The sequence below is a fragment of the Prinia subflava genome, chromosome 1 (genome assembly GCF_021018805.1).
Source record: "Prinia subflava isolate CZ2003 ecotype Zambia chromosome 1, Cam_Psub_1.2, whole genome shotgun sequence".
Classification (NCBI taxonomy): domain Eukaryota; kingdom Metazoa; phylum Chordata; class Aves; order Passeriformes; family Cisticolidae; genus Prinia; species Prinia subflava.
The window spans coordinates 110053241-110067126 of NC_086247.1; the positions used below are offsets into that span (position 1 = coordinate 110053241).

Genomic DNA, 13886 nt, shown 5'->3' on the forward strand with positions numbered 1-13886 from the left:
GCAAAAGTAAAGCTGGAATTGGTATTTTTAGATGCTGTGCATCATCACCCAAGCATGCTCTGTCTGGATTTGCAGTGATTTGATTGCCCAGAGCTCCCATTTAGTTTTCTATCATTGAGCATATGCAAAGTCTTATAAAGTGGGGCTCCTACTGAATTCCCTGATACTGGACTGCTCTTGGTGGCAACTTTGCCTTAAGCCTAGGAAGATGATATTCTGAATTTCCATACTAAGGCACAGGAGGCATTTGTCACAGAAATGGACTTATCCTGCACCTGTGACGTTCCTTCCTTCTCTTCCCTCTGTGCTTCACAAACATACCTGTACTACATGAAGGCCCATGGTGGGTACAATGCCAGCTCTTCCCTGGTGCCTCAGCTTAACTTCAATTCCCCTACCACTGAAAGGAAGCCTTCTGGTTGCTATCAAGCTCTCCTGGCTGAATTTTGATATCCCAGGTGAGACAGCCAATGTTCTTGTTTAGTCCAAAATGCAGTCCTGCAGTCTTTGCCAGAATCCTTCATTTTTTGCTGCCTAAGACTCTTAGACCTGATTTTACTTAGAGCATGAGCCCTTTGGAGTAAAGATTGGCAGTCCTTATGATCTGGGGGCATAACAGTAATACAGACCGATGCAAATATGTTATAGCAAATAATAATAATTTCACAGGCAAGCTCACACCATGAAGTTTTTCATAAGGGGCTGTTTCTAAAGTACAGGAGCTCAAGGTCAGAACAGGTCAAACTGGTTTGTCTTTTAAATGCTATGTGTCAAATCCACGCTTTTGGAACCTAATTTTATGACTACATTAAATCCATTCAACCCTAGTAAGAAGGCTGATTGACCTGACATCTCTGTGGTGTGAACTGTGGTCTTGCATTGACCACAGTGCACCAGGGAGGGCATATTAAGTACAAAATTAACTCAAGGATGAAACACAGCAGAGTGACAGCAGAATGTACACAGAGGGTGTTGAAGTGCATTTAGCCATAAAAACTCCTTCCTGACATGGTGCAATGGTTCAAATGTCAACAGGATCTCCCTGCAGTGCTTCTTCCCACTGCACACTCACATGAGAAGCCCAGAAATGGTGTGTATCACTGTGTATGTGAAGGAAATGAAGTAGCTCCTTTACATCAATGTTTTAAAAGACTATGGTTTATGTCTTCAATGAGTCTCAGAAAAGTCTGGGGTTAGGAGTACTTCACTTTCCTAGACTATGAAATCCTTAGAGTTCTACCACTTGGAAACTTCCTTGTGACCCTTTTATTTGCACACAAGTGGCAGAACTGTGTCCCTCCTTAACAGAAAACATAAGCAATTCAGGCCTCAGCAGCTTATGTTCTTTGTTTTATCTCTGGACTTTGGGAGGCTCCCCTAGGAGCCAGTGTCCTGGCACAGGACAGCATTAAAAGGTTCCCCTGAGGAGTTAATGCTGCCTGGTGCTGCACGGGACACTTCATGGCCACTTTGAGAACAGCCTTTTTGCATGACATGGCAGAGCAGGCATGTGGCTGTCGAGTCAGCTCATGCATTCAGCCTCCCTGGGGCACCCCCTTTAAACAACACAAACTTATGTAACTCCTGTCCTAAAGCCCGTGGAAAGGTTCCCAATGACTCTAGCGAGCTTTGGATCAAGTCCTAATTGCCAGAGAGACAGTGGAAACTTTTGAGCTGCACATTTACATTTTCTACAGCAAATGAACATGCACAACGAGCTCAGTCTGGTGTTTGACCCCTTCTGGCCTCTGCTACCTCGGACCTTGCAGCAAGACAAACAGAGCCAGCCTGAGCAGTACTTGGCAAACATTTTTGCTCTAGGAAGTCAGGAGGAGCTTTTTGTGTAGAGACCTACTGCTGGACTCATTATTTCAGACTGCCGTGGGCAAGGAAAACAACGGGAGCTGTCCTACAAAGGACCCATTATCTCCAGACCCAGGGCTTGGGTGCACACGGCCACAGTGCAGGATGCTGAAGCCTCTCCGTGCTCCTGTCTTGACACACTAATAGCGAGAGGAGATTGTGCAAAACCTCTTCAAAGCAACAACGATGGCATTGTTGTAACAAAAGCTTTCTTCTCAACACTAATAACTTCTCATGTGTCTCTCAACAAACCTAAAACATTACAGGGAGCAAAATGAATCTTTAATAGGTGGAAATTGTGTACAAAGTGCATATTATTACTTCTGTTACGGTCATTTCTTTGTAGTCTGTCTAAGCAATACGATTTTCACTCACAATAAAGCAGCCTTTGTACAAACAAAGAGTTAAGCAAATTTAATCTCCATGATTGGTTACAGAACTGAGGGAAGAAAAAGTAGGTTACTCTGCATAGAAAATTTCTCTTCTTTAAAAGTCTGTCTATCATGCCAGAAGTCCCAGATATCAACTTACAAGTTATTGTCTGTTTTCCCTGGTAATAGATGAGTGATCAACCTGAACTTCAGCACACAAGCATCTGGTAAAATGCAGGGAATGAGACACACAGAGTAACAGCTCTATTTACAGTAACATTAAACAGCATCAGCAGAAGCTCTGGAAATCACATGTACAAACACAAACAGCTCTTGCTGACACTCCCTCTGCAACAACAGTAATAGCAGGTACGGTTTTCATGTGGCAAGAAGTCACAGTCCTTTAAAGATACAAAAACATTGCAGACCATTATTGCTGCTTTAAAATGCACTTACACCACAGACTTTGAGAGAGTGAGCTTGCGAATCAAAATTAATTTCTGCCCCCCCAGAGAGTTAAACAATGGGTGATACAAAAAGAACAGTGCCGTGTAGTCACAGAGCAAGCAGTTCCCGATTCGTTCTCTCACTGCACTAGAGACTCAGAGATACTACAGGGATACGTACTTTAGAAATTATTTAGATCCCCTACTCAGCTAAATACATACAGACATTGGAGCTGTTCAAGCTTGAGAAAAGGCTTACTGACAATCAGGGCAACAGTAATTACTGAGAGGAGGGTAATAAAAAGAAAGAGCCTGACTCTAGCTGCTCGTTCAAGGTAAGCACTTACCTGAAAATATCATTTGGACTTGTCAGCAGACATCCTCACCTGCTCACATCACAAGGATTTGGAAGCTTCATCCCTCAGTGGGGAAAGGAAAAATACATCTCTCTAATGAGGCAGTTGCACGCAGGAGTTGCTGTTATTGTTGGAACTGGTTTGAAGGAATGAGGACAGAGACAGCCCAGGCAGGCGTGTCTTGCAGGGCTGTGCAGCGAGAGGGCTCACTCCTTTATGGAGTACCTTTGCAACTGCAAGGCAAGATCACTTACTGAGCCAGTCCCCCTCTCTGCCAGCAGATCGAAGGGCTGCTTGGTATTCCAGCTTGGTTTCCCATCAAGTCCAGATACAGTTTGTCTGACACGAGTCTATTCAGAGGCCAGAGGATTGCTGGCAGTTCTCGTTTTCTGGGAACAAAACAGTAACAAGCACCCCAGCTGCATGCCCTTGTGAGGCTGTTCAGTCCCTATTTCAAGGCAGCGTGCCCTCTCTCCAGAGCAATGCTTAGCTTTTTGTGTGTGGATAGATTTTACAGATCTACCTCCTCCTTCTGCACCTCCACCAGACTTTCCACTTATTCAATTATCTCTAATGATATTAATATTCCTGTCAGAGGAAAATACAGGGAATGAAATAGTGATCACCCTCTCTTCCTTCTCCTTCCCTGGCATCAAAATGCACGCTCTGTATTTTCTTTCTTCACTCCTCAGGGGTGAATGGGCAATTTCAACTTGTGACCACAGAGAAGACCACAGATCCTGTGATTACTGTAGTCATAATCCTGCCTCACTTCTTCCACTTCTTTTATTTTTTTTATGTTTCTCTCTGTCTCTTTGGCACAGCTGGGTGTCTGGAAGAACATGCTGCCTGGAGAGCACAGAAATGTGTCCTGGGCAGCAAAATACCAGTCCTTCAAAAGGGACAGGAAAATGTCAAGAGAGCAACAAATTGGGGGCTTTTTCAGAATTTTTGATTCAGAGTTCCTGCTGCATCCAAAGGTGCTGCAACAGTCTGAGCAGTTTGTTACATGGGCTCCTCACAAAATGAATTAGTAGTATTTTTCTAGAGTGAAAAACCAGTTCTTTTTTCTCTCTTACCATACCAGGTGAGAACATCCTGGTTTTTTTCAGGCCTTGGAAATAAGCATGTTGCCGTCAGACTTCTTTTTTGACGCTATGGCCGAATCTGTAAGAAGTGATGTTGTGACAATAGGTTTGAGATCTGGCAGCACTAGCAGCTATAGGGACTCTGACTGTAATGCCAATGCTGATTTTTGGGAACAAAAGTCCCTATCAGGAGAGTAGGCAGGTGCATATATCACAAACATATTTCACCCACAATTACACAAAGTCTGTATTCACAGGCATGACAACTCCATGAAGGATGTGGAAAAACAAAGTATGAATAATAATCTTAGGTCTGCTTTGCATTTCTGTGCTTTTGTGATGATGCTCCTTGTCTCCCAGCCATTTGCAGTTCACTTTTTGCCCTTACTCTTTCCAGTCTGAAGGTTTTTCTAAATAAAGATATTTAGTGCATTATAAAAAAAAAAGGTCCTTAAAAGTATCAGCTTGTTTAGCAGTTTCTAGAACTCGGGGCTGATTAAGAGCTTGCTGCTGAAACAATGATTTAGCACGAAGCTGCAGCTGGTGTAACAAGAGAACCATGCCACGTATTTTAACCTTTACTGGGGGATTTGCCACATCTGTAAGTAGTAATTCACCACAGATTTCTTCCCTGTGTGCTGTCATGGATGGAAACATATGGCCCAAAACTGCAAAGACTGTCATTTGGAATTTCAGATGAAAACTCTTCATAAGGACAGAGGCTCTGTGCATTCCCTTGTCCAAAAACACATGAACAATCCAAAAATAATTTTAAAAGCACATGAGCCTTCCTTGCTCTGACAGCTCCCCCCTCACACAAAGCTTGTCCAGCCCCAGCTTTGCAAATGCACATCCCTTCCTTTCCAGCCTTGACTTGGCAGCAGTTTTTGTTGGCAGGATGCTGTTGCCAAGGGAGACAGAAAGGATGTGCAGCTGGCTTTTCTTTCACCTGCACTTAGTGCTGCTGATCCTATTTGTGTTGCTGCAGAACCTTTGGCTTCTAAGAGACCTACCATCGATGTCACCAGACCTTTGAAGAATTTTGACAATGACACAAATAACTGTGGCCTCTGACGAAAAGCTTAAAATAGGACCTTGCCAAAGCGGGGATGTAGTTGGTGCCATTGATGCTAACTCAAGCCAGGGTGTCCACTTCCCAGCACTGATAAGAAAGGAGAAAAGAGGATTTAAAGCCATCCTAAAAAGATTTCTGAGTAACTTCACATACATAGAAGTTACATGTTTGGTCGAAGGTAGCTGTGGCTCTGGCAGGCAATTCACTCCATCTAGAGGCTGGCCAGTACCTCAGAGAGGCACCTCTCCTGCATTAGCAAAAGAGATCACATTGAGGATGATGGGTTTTAACTTGATGTCCATCCTTCAGGTGATGAAAACTAGGTGAGAGGAATCCCACCTCATATCCCTCTACCTATTTAGATTGCATCATCATAAAGCAAACCAGAAAAGGGATAAATAAAAGAGATGTTTGAAAAGGCGAAATGCAGTCCCTGTATTGTGATACTTTCCAGGAGATTAAATCCCACTTCTGTGGACATTCAGAATCAGTTTTTACAGAACCACAAGTGAACAACAAGCTCTATAGAGCAACAGTACATTGGCATAAAGAGTGGTCTAGAACAGGGCCTGATAGCCTTTCCATGGTGAAGCATTTTTCTTTCACATATTAGAGGGTAAGTGGGCAAACCCTAATTCAGCTGAAACTGGAGCTGTTGCCTCTCACAGAAACAGCACATTTACAGATCAGCTGCTCCTGGCCCCTGCAAGGCAAGATGTCTGGTGCCTGCTGAACTGGAAAGTGGTGGGTAGCATGAGAAACTAGGAGCCACTTCTTCATGCATAAACCTTTCTCCAAAAACACACAGCTCTCAGGCCTGCTGCATGCCTTTCAAAATCCTTCCACTTGCTGTTGCATGCAATCCAGTCCAAGGCATTTGATTCTAGCACCAGATGACATGTCTTTTCCAAACCTAATTTCTTCAGGACTAAGCCTCCAGCTCTAAGTAATTTACACTGACTTACCTATCAATCAAGGAAGCTTATTCTGGACTCAAGATACTCTTTCATTACAGCACAGTCATTTCAACTTGTCTTTTCTAAGGAAACATTTAAAGGAACAGACCCTGCCTATCTATCCTCTATCCACCCTATGTTTCTGTTTCCCACTAGCTCCTGATCCATGGCTGATTTCAAACATTGTAACACACTGTATGACAACTGGTGAGGTGGAGCAGAGCACCCCACTTGTGGATCCCTCTGCTTCAACGGTGCAGATCTTTTTCTCCTCCACTTGCAAAAGCTGTGCATCTCCAGCTGCAGATACAGAAACACTGACATTGCAGCCAGGAGAGGGATGCTGTAGTTATGCACAGGCTGGCTAAATTCTATAAACCCTGAGGGTATTTCTGTCATTTCATCTGCTCACTGAAAGTAATTTGGATGATTTATCACTTATGCCCCCTTCAAACACATTATTACTTCCAAGTGCCCTGGTTATCCTTGTGCTTGATCTCCAATGAGAGCTGGTAATGAGGAACTTGCACTGATTTGTTATATGAGCAGATAAGACACAATTAGAAAGTAATTACTATATTTACCTGCAGGAAAGCTTTATTCTGATTTTTTTATCATTTCCAGTTGAAGGAAAAGGGGCACTGCCTCAGAGTAAATGGGCAGGGGACAGGGGAGGATTGTGCAAATTATTTACAATCCCAGTTTATCATCTGGGCAAGTGAGAAGCAAACCAGGTCAGGATCAAGACAGTCAGCATTTTTGGCATGGAGGACTGTGGACTGGTTTGGGGATACGAAGGATCAGATGTAAATGGAAATTATTCCCAAGATGGACTTGGGATATAATAGGGAGTGAAAGTTTCCATGTCCAGATTTTCTCCTGTGAGAACAGCACAAGGATGTAAGGTTGCACATAAATCAACCAAATAGGCTGTAATGTGCTGTTTTTATTATCTGATTTTATTATCTGCTGGATTATACAGGTTAGCAATGCCTCTGGAGTGGATGTAAGGTTACTAGGAAAGAAGTGAGCTCTTACTTTTCATTTCTATTCGTCCTTCCTACATACTAGAGACAACTTTCCTTTGGCTCCTGGGACAAAAATTTGTATTGCCTCTTTGCAGTCTTGAATCGAACCTGGCTTTGGCTAAAGCTGATTTCAGAATAATCTTGATGTTCATCATGGTCCACGCACACTGAGCCACATGGATGCTCTGTGAGCTACTCTCCAAGGAGCTCTGCTTATATCCGGAGGGGGTCAGCAAAACTCCAGTGCAGCAAAAAACCAGAGGTGCACGCCTGGAACTCCACAATGTCAGAGGTGCACGTTCCATTAGGACATACAAACATAAAAGGAGAAGATCCAATTCCCTTCTTGAAAATATCAGCTGCTGGCTGCAGAGATGAAGAATGGGGGTTTTGCTCCATTAGGTGAATTGCAAGATTGCACAGGTATGGATTTTTTGCCATGCTTTGGAGGTGGGTATTGGTCTGGAAGGAATGATGGTTCAAGTTGCTGTAGTAAATCACATGTACTTATAAGTAAGGTCACAGCAAGAGCTGGATATAATTTCTGCTAATGAGAGCAGGATTCCACTGCTTGTATTTCACTCAGTGTTATTACTTCTGAATTCGGTTCAAGAGGTGGAAGTATGCAATATCATACACAAGGAACAGAAGGATGAGATGACACGGTGACACAGAGTATTTGATTAGCCAGGAGATGAGTAACTTAAATGGAAATACACGTGAAGTTAGGAAAAGGATCTCACTTTATAAAAATCTGCTATATCAACTCTGCCATTCATTCACTTCTGCAATTCATATTTGCAATTCAGCATGAATGCAGTTACACAACAGAGTAAAATGTTTCACCTTTCTGTGTGGATGGCCTCTTTTTACATCCCCATTTGCATTAAAAAAAAATCCACTACCAGCTGTGTGTGTGCTGCTTTGGAATGCAATTTTGAACATGTGTTGGTCTTGTCTTTTCACAGGCATATATTGCATGGCTGAAGCATCATTTACATTCAATGATTTAAGTGTTCCTAGTGGACTAAAGTCATCCTGCCTTACACATGATGGGCTGGCACTTGACACCATCAACATAGAAAAACTGTTTGGAATTACAGCAATAATAATGTGCAGACACCCTACTGCAGCATTATTCACACAGTACGTTACAGGTAAGATATTTTATTTGTCTCTCCTTTCTCGTTAAACCTGCCTCTATTTATATTCAGGAAAGAATTTACTTTACCCATTTCTGAAATGTCATCACCTCCACACTTAATTTTATTTTGGAAGGAAATTGGACTGACAACCCTAACAACTTCTGATTATTCACAGAACAGCCCTTGTGAAGAGATTAAGTGTACCAGCTTTTCCATGTTGCCCTGTCAGCACACAGCCCTTTGGGGATCTTCTCTTGATGTGAAAGTTAGCTCAGCCTCAATGCTCATTCATCCTTGACTTCTGTTTCGTTAATACCAGTTATGTTGCTGGAGATATGATGTGGACATCTTATCTCTCTCCTTCTCCCTCCAGAAACTATACTGGGAGCTTCATTTCATTTCAGTCAGGCTATAACATAGTTCCCAAAGCACAGTGGTTATTTTTCAGCAACTGCAGATGGGAGCTGGCATCAGAAGGCAAAACAGAGGGCGGCTGCTCTCCTTTCTCTCCCCTGCACCATCTCCCCTCCAAGAGCACAGTGGCTGTGCAAAGCTGTGCAGCAATCTTGGGTGGCTACTGAGAGCACCAAGTGCTCAGAAACCTCTGCCTTTACAGCACGTGGGTGTCCCATGCTGAGAAAGCACTGCAGGAGCCAAGTCCCGAGGTGCCTGTCCTAGTGCTTTGCAGGGAGATGTGCCTCTGGCCCGTGACCCTTCTGCACAGCTCTTGAGGACTATTGATTTTTTTTTTTTCTGGTGGAAATGCAGAAATGCCAGCCATGGAACAGGGACATTTGATTTCTGGTAGTGTCAGTGCCTACCTCAGTGGTAGCACCTGGCTTCACTGCACTGCCCTGAATATGTGTGACTGCTTGGGCCTCAGAGAGGGCTTGAGATCTGCTGGCACATTGGCAACAAACTTCCAACACAGCTGTGAGTTGTTTCCTTAGAAACAGTGCAAGTGCAAACATACCCAGAGGTGCGTTTGGAAAGACAAATTCATCTCTGAAATAGATAATAACATGTTTTTACTGCCTACACTGCTGTTTTCTAGGCTTTCCTTGGTCTGGACTTAATTTATTAATATGCAAAACATAATCTTGAAACTAGGGCGCAGTGGAGCTGTTGACAAACAAAGAACTTTCTGTTCAAGCACTTTGAATGAACTACAATTAAACATCACTCTGAGTCCTCACCAGATAGATGCTGGAAGAGCTGTGTGGCAGTCAGATGTTATATTCCCATGAAATGCAATGATAATACTGACAGAAGTGTCTTGTCACACTTTTGCCTTATTACATTTTCCCCTCCTCTCTCTTTTTAAGCATTCTCAGCTGTCATTGTACCCGAACAGCAAAATCACTCTCACAGTAAAGTGCAGTCTCAGGACATAATTCTGTTTGGAGACAGAGCACTAAGTGTGGCACATCAGCGTTAAAGCTGCAGGAGAACATTAGTCTTTGCATTAGCATTAACTACCATGGCTAAGAGAATATATTAGCAATAGCCTTAGCAAAGGTCAGGACACCGTGAGGAAGGAATATCAAGAAGCATTATACAAAGGACATAATTTTAAGTGCAGAGCTTCAGCCCTGCTCAGTATGAGTTCAAAGGACTGGATGGAAATAAATAACAGAAGGCTTGCTGGAAGTACCAATTCCAGGACCACAGAGAGCAGCGTCAGGAAAAGTCCCCTGGGACTGATGGTGGCTTCTGCTGCAGCAGCGTAAATCCAAGACAACTCCCGTGCAATTAGGAAGATTATCCAACATACAAATGACTCTCAGAGGAGAACAGAGGAAACACTAAATGGAACTGAAGAAGTAAAACACAGCTGGGAGTTGAAGATCAGTGACCAAATTAGGAGTAAGAAATAATCTGAAGATTAAGGGCAATTAAGAATTGCAAGAAATAGTCAAAGGAGTGGAAAGGCTCATCTTTTGCTCTCTTCAAATCTGAGTGTGGGTGGACCTTCTGAAGCCATTGTGATAGCTTAGCACAACCTCGGTTGGGTGCTTGGGTGCTTAATTTCCCCCTTTACCTTGTTTGTTGGACATCAGTGTTTTGGTCAAATAGGAGATTTAAATAAAACTCAAGTACTTGCATACCGAAGATGTGTAAAACAGCTGCTTAGTCCAAGATTACTCACAAAAAGTAACTTGTATGTAGTGGCTAAAAACAAGTGATCTGGTGTGAACCAAGGTCTGTGGCCGAAATCTCTAAAGTAACAAGAAATCTGCCTGAGGTTGTATCTTCATGCAATCAGAATCTGACCTCTTGTTTTGAGCACTACCTCAGAAACGCTCTGGAGCGAGAGCTGCTTCCATCTGATGTCGGTGGCATCACCCACGTGCCAGAAGTGTCACACATGATCACACTTTACTGAACCGGGACTGAGGTGGGAGCAGGCAGATAAAGCAGGGGGAGCAGCAACACTGACATGTACCTCTGCTCTTACAGGCTTAAACCACAGAAGAGCTTTGGGGGGATGTACAGAATACTGCTCTTTATGGAGATACATTACTCCCCCATTCCTCTGAGCTTCTTTACTGTATATTTATTCAAAAGTGTCCCTGCTGGGAGCTGCTCCTGCATGCTCACTCACTGTCAAGTACATGGCCAGAAACACAGCAGCACCTACAGCAATGTTTCTATTGCATTGCAACTATTTCCTGAAGATGACCTTGGGTCCAAGGTATTTATCAGACGAGCAATAAAACAAAAAGAGGAAAAAATGACACAGCAACAGTTTGCAATGATTTGTTTGTGAAGGTGGTGTGATTTGAGCTTGCAAATTACAGGCAAGCACTTTGTACTTGCTATGGTAATAGAAAGCATCTCTTACTCAGAGCTCCATGTCAACTCCTGCCTCAGTCTAAATTAATGCTTCCAATTAGTCCTGTTTTATTGTGCATCCATCACAGAACATTCACTGTTTGGGCTTTGAACAGTACAAATCCATAAACTGATAATTATGAAAAAATACATTTCTTAAGACGTGAATGTTCCATTTTTATCAGCAGCACCTTGGGCACTTTACAGGCTTTTTTTCTGACATATTTTTAATTTCTACAGTCAGATTCATCTTTTAGTTTAGTTACTAATTGAAGTTCAAAGGCTGTGTAACTCTTTGCACTGGGTTCAGGCTTGGCTAACTTCCTTTTTTTCAGCATGTCCCTTGAAAAATCATCAAGCTACCATGCACGTGTCTACCAAGGCACTAACTGATCTTCCAAGCTACGTGGCACATACCATGCAGGAGGAAAAACATATCCAGACTTATTCCCTGAAATTACATCATATTACCTAACTTATCCAGTGCTGTTTCCAAACTTACCCTCTTTTCCTATGTGAAATCTTTGGCACATGTTAAAAATGTATGTGGAACAGTTTAGAAAGAACTGAAAGGAGGGAAGAATGTACCACCTAAGGCACAGATCAAAATGACAGTTCCCTAATAAGCCCGTGGTTTTAAGAGACATATAACTATCACAATAATTATTTAACAGGGCTAAAACATTTCAGGTTTGGAGTCAGTCCAGGGGTGATATTTCCAGAAGAGAGGAGGAGAAGGAGCAAGGCTCAACCCTGAACTGAAACAGAGGCAGTGCTGTCTCTGCTCACTGACTGGGCTCTTGGGAGCAGCTGGACACAAACACCCTTTCACCTCTGGAGCAGCTGCTCCTGGCAGAGCATGATTAAAAGGGGAATATGATGACAATTCTTACAAGCTTGTTATAAAAATGATCCCTGAAAACAAAAGAGAGATTCATTTTTTTATATGGAGTTACTGGAAAGCAAAACATCTGACACCAAGCTTTTATCTGAGCATGAGATTTTAGCTGATTCTTTACTGCCCAGTCACCTATACAGCATCTCTGGAGGCACAGGAAGAGCACAGCCTCCCTCAACAAAACCCACACTGTCTGTGTGGCACCGAATTATCTGAACAGCTCTATCTTGCTGCCTGTGATGGACCTTGATGTGAGTGTAGGACAGGGATGGGGAGGAAGGGGAGAGGATGCAGCTGGAGAGCTCTGCCGCATGGTTTCTGCAATGGCAGCAGAGAGATGTGCCCAAGGGCAGGCTGAGTCACTTCGCAGAGAGCTGCTGTGCCTCACAGCTGCTTGAAAGGGAAACATTTTAAATCTTGCTCCCTTTGTGGTTCCCAAACAACTGTCTGGAACTGTGGTTCCCAAACAACAGAGGACATGAAAAGCTCTGGTGCCAGTTGCACACTACATCAGGGCTTTCCTGTTTGCTGCCATGCAGCCCATGTGGGACAAAGTCAAGGGAAAGCTTAGCAGGGATAAAACCAGCAGGTTGCAGCAGAAATTATTCTTTAAAATCCTTTAAGTTTTAATGAAGATCCAGATCTTTTTTTGCAGCAGGCTAAAACTTTAGGAGGGCAGTACTGTGAATCAGATGGAGCATTCTGAGGTGCGTCTGCAGCATCATCTCCATTAGGAGAGGAGATAAAAATCCAGGCATTTGAGTCTCCTTGTCCATCTCTATTACACTCCCTGAGCAAAATTACTCATTTGGAGGCATTATCTCTACTTATGGCAAAATCTTCTACCATGTACACACGGCATGCAGCATATGAATATAAAATCCATTTAAAAGGATGCCTCCTAATGCAAAGTGAAGACACAACCACATTTGCTTAACCCCAAATATATGTCATGACAACTGACACTCAGCTGAGGTGTAAGAATGGAGTACTCTGCCTCCAAACCACAAGAGGTAGAATCCTTTTGAACTGGGTGAAACAGAGCCCTAGCTGACAAACTGACCTCAGCTAGACCTGGAAGGCTTTGCTGAGGGACGCCTCTGTCAGACTAAGCAGAGAATTTTGTCATGAGATGTCAGGGGATGGCTGGGTCATTTGTGGAGGTGTCTTTTGATGGTTTAGGAGTAGGAAGACTTGATTTCATAACAGCTGTTCATTTGCAGTTTGCCTGACACGGCACGTGACGATTCAATAAAGGCAGGAGGTGGAAAAATCCACTTTCTGTAAATACGTTATGGGTTTAAGGGGTTTTAATATGTCTGTTCCCTTTAATGATTTGCAGTCTACAGTGGTTTTTCTTAGGTCAAGAAGCTTATTTGAAGAGGAAGGGGCAGATCTGATGGAATTTTATGTGGAATTTCACACAAGTGCTCAGCTTGACAGAAACAACAAAATTCACCCAATGAAAAACCTAAGTCAAAGGCTGATTCAAACTTACTCGATGGATTTATGTGACCAATCCCTTGATATTTTGATGAGATGTTATCTATACCTGTGTTCTGGGTTTCTAAAAATTGAAAGTTTGTCTCTACTGCCACCAACATGTCAAGTCAAAGCCCAAAAACTTGAATACTTGAATTCCAACATTAACTCTTTACTACTCCCTGGAATGGGTAAGATATTAGGGAAACCTCTGCAGATAGCAGCCTTAGAGAATTGCTCTAAGGAAGGAAAGTAAGAAGGAAGAACAAGGAGATACCCCAAGACAGGGAGTACGGAGAAAGACAGAGGAAGGAAAAAAGGGAACAGAATAAAACAAGAATGG

General features: G+C 43.0%; 1 protein-coding gene across 5 annotated transcripts in view; it reads right to left on the bottom strand.

Moving 5' to 3' along the window:
* The window catches only part of TMEM108 (transmembrane protein 108), a 162303-nt gene that overhangs the window by 13888 nt on the left and 134529 nt on the right, over nucleotides 1–13886 (bottom strand). Inside the window, exon 1 of one of the 5 annotated variants that reach the window (XM_063420543.1) lies at nucleotides 3028–3165. The exons of the other annotated variants lie outside the window; for them this stretch is intronic. Within the exon in view, the coding sequence (XP_063276613.1) occupies nucleotides 3028–3040 (13 nt within the window). The 5' untranslated portion in view covers nucleotides 3041–3165. Of the gene's footprint in view, nucleotides 1–3027; nucleotides 3166–13886 lie in introns of those variants that run through there. 5 annotated transcript variants of the gene reach the window in all.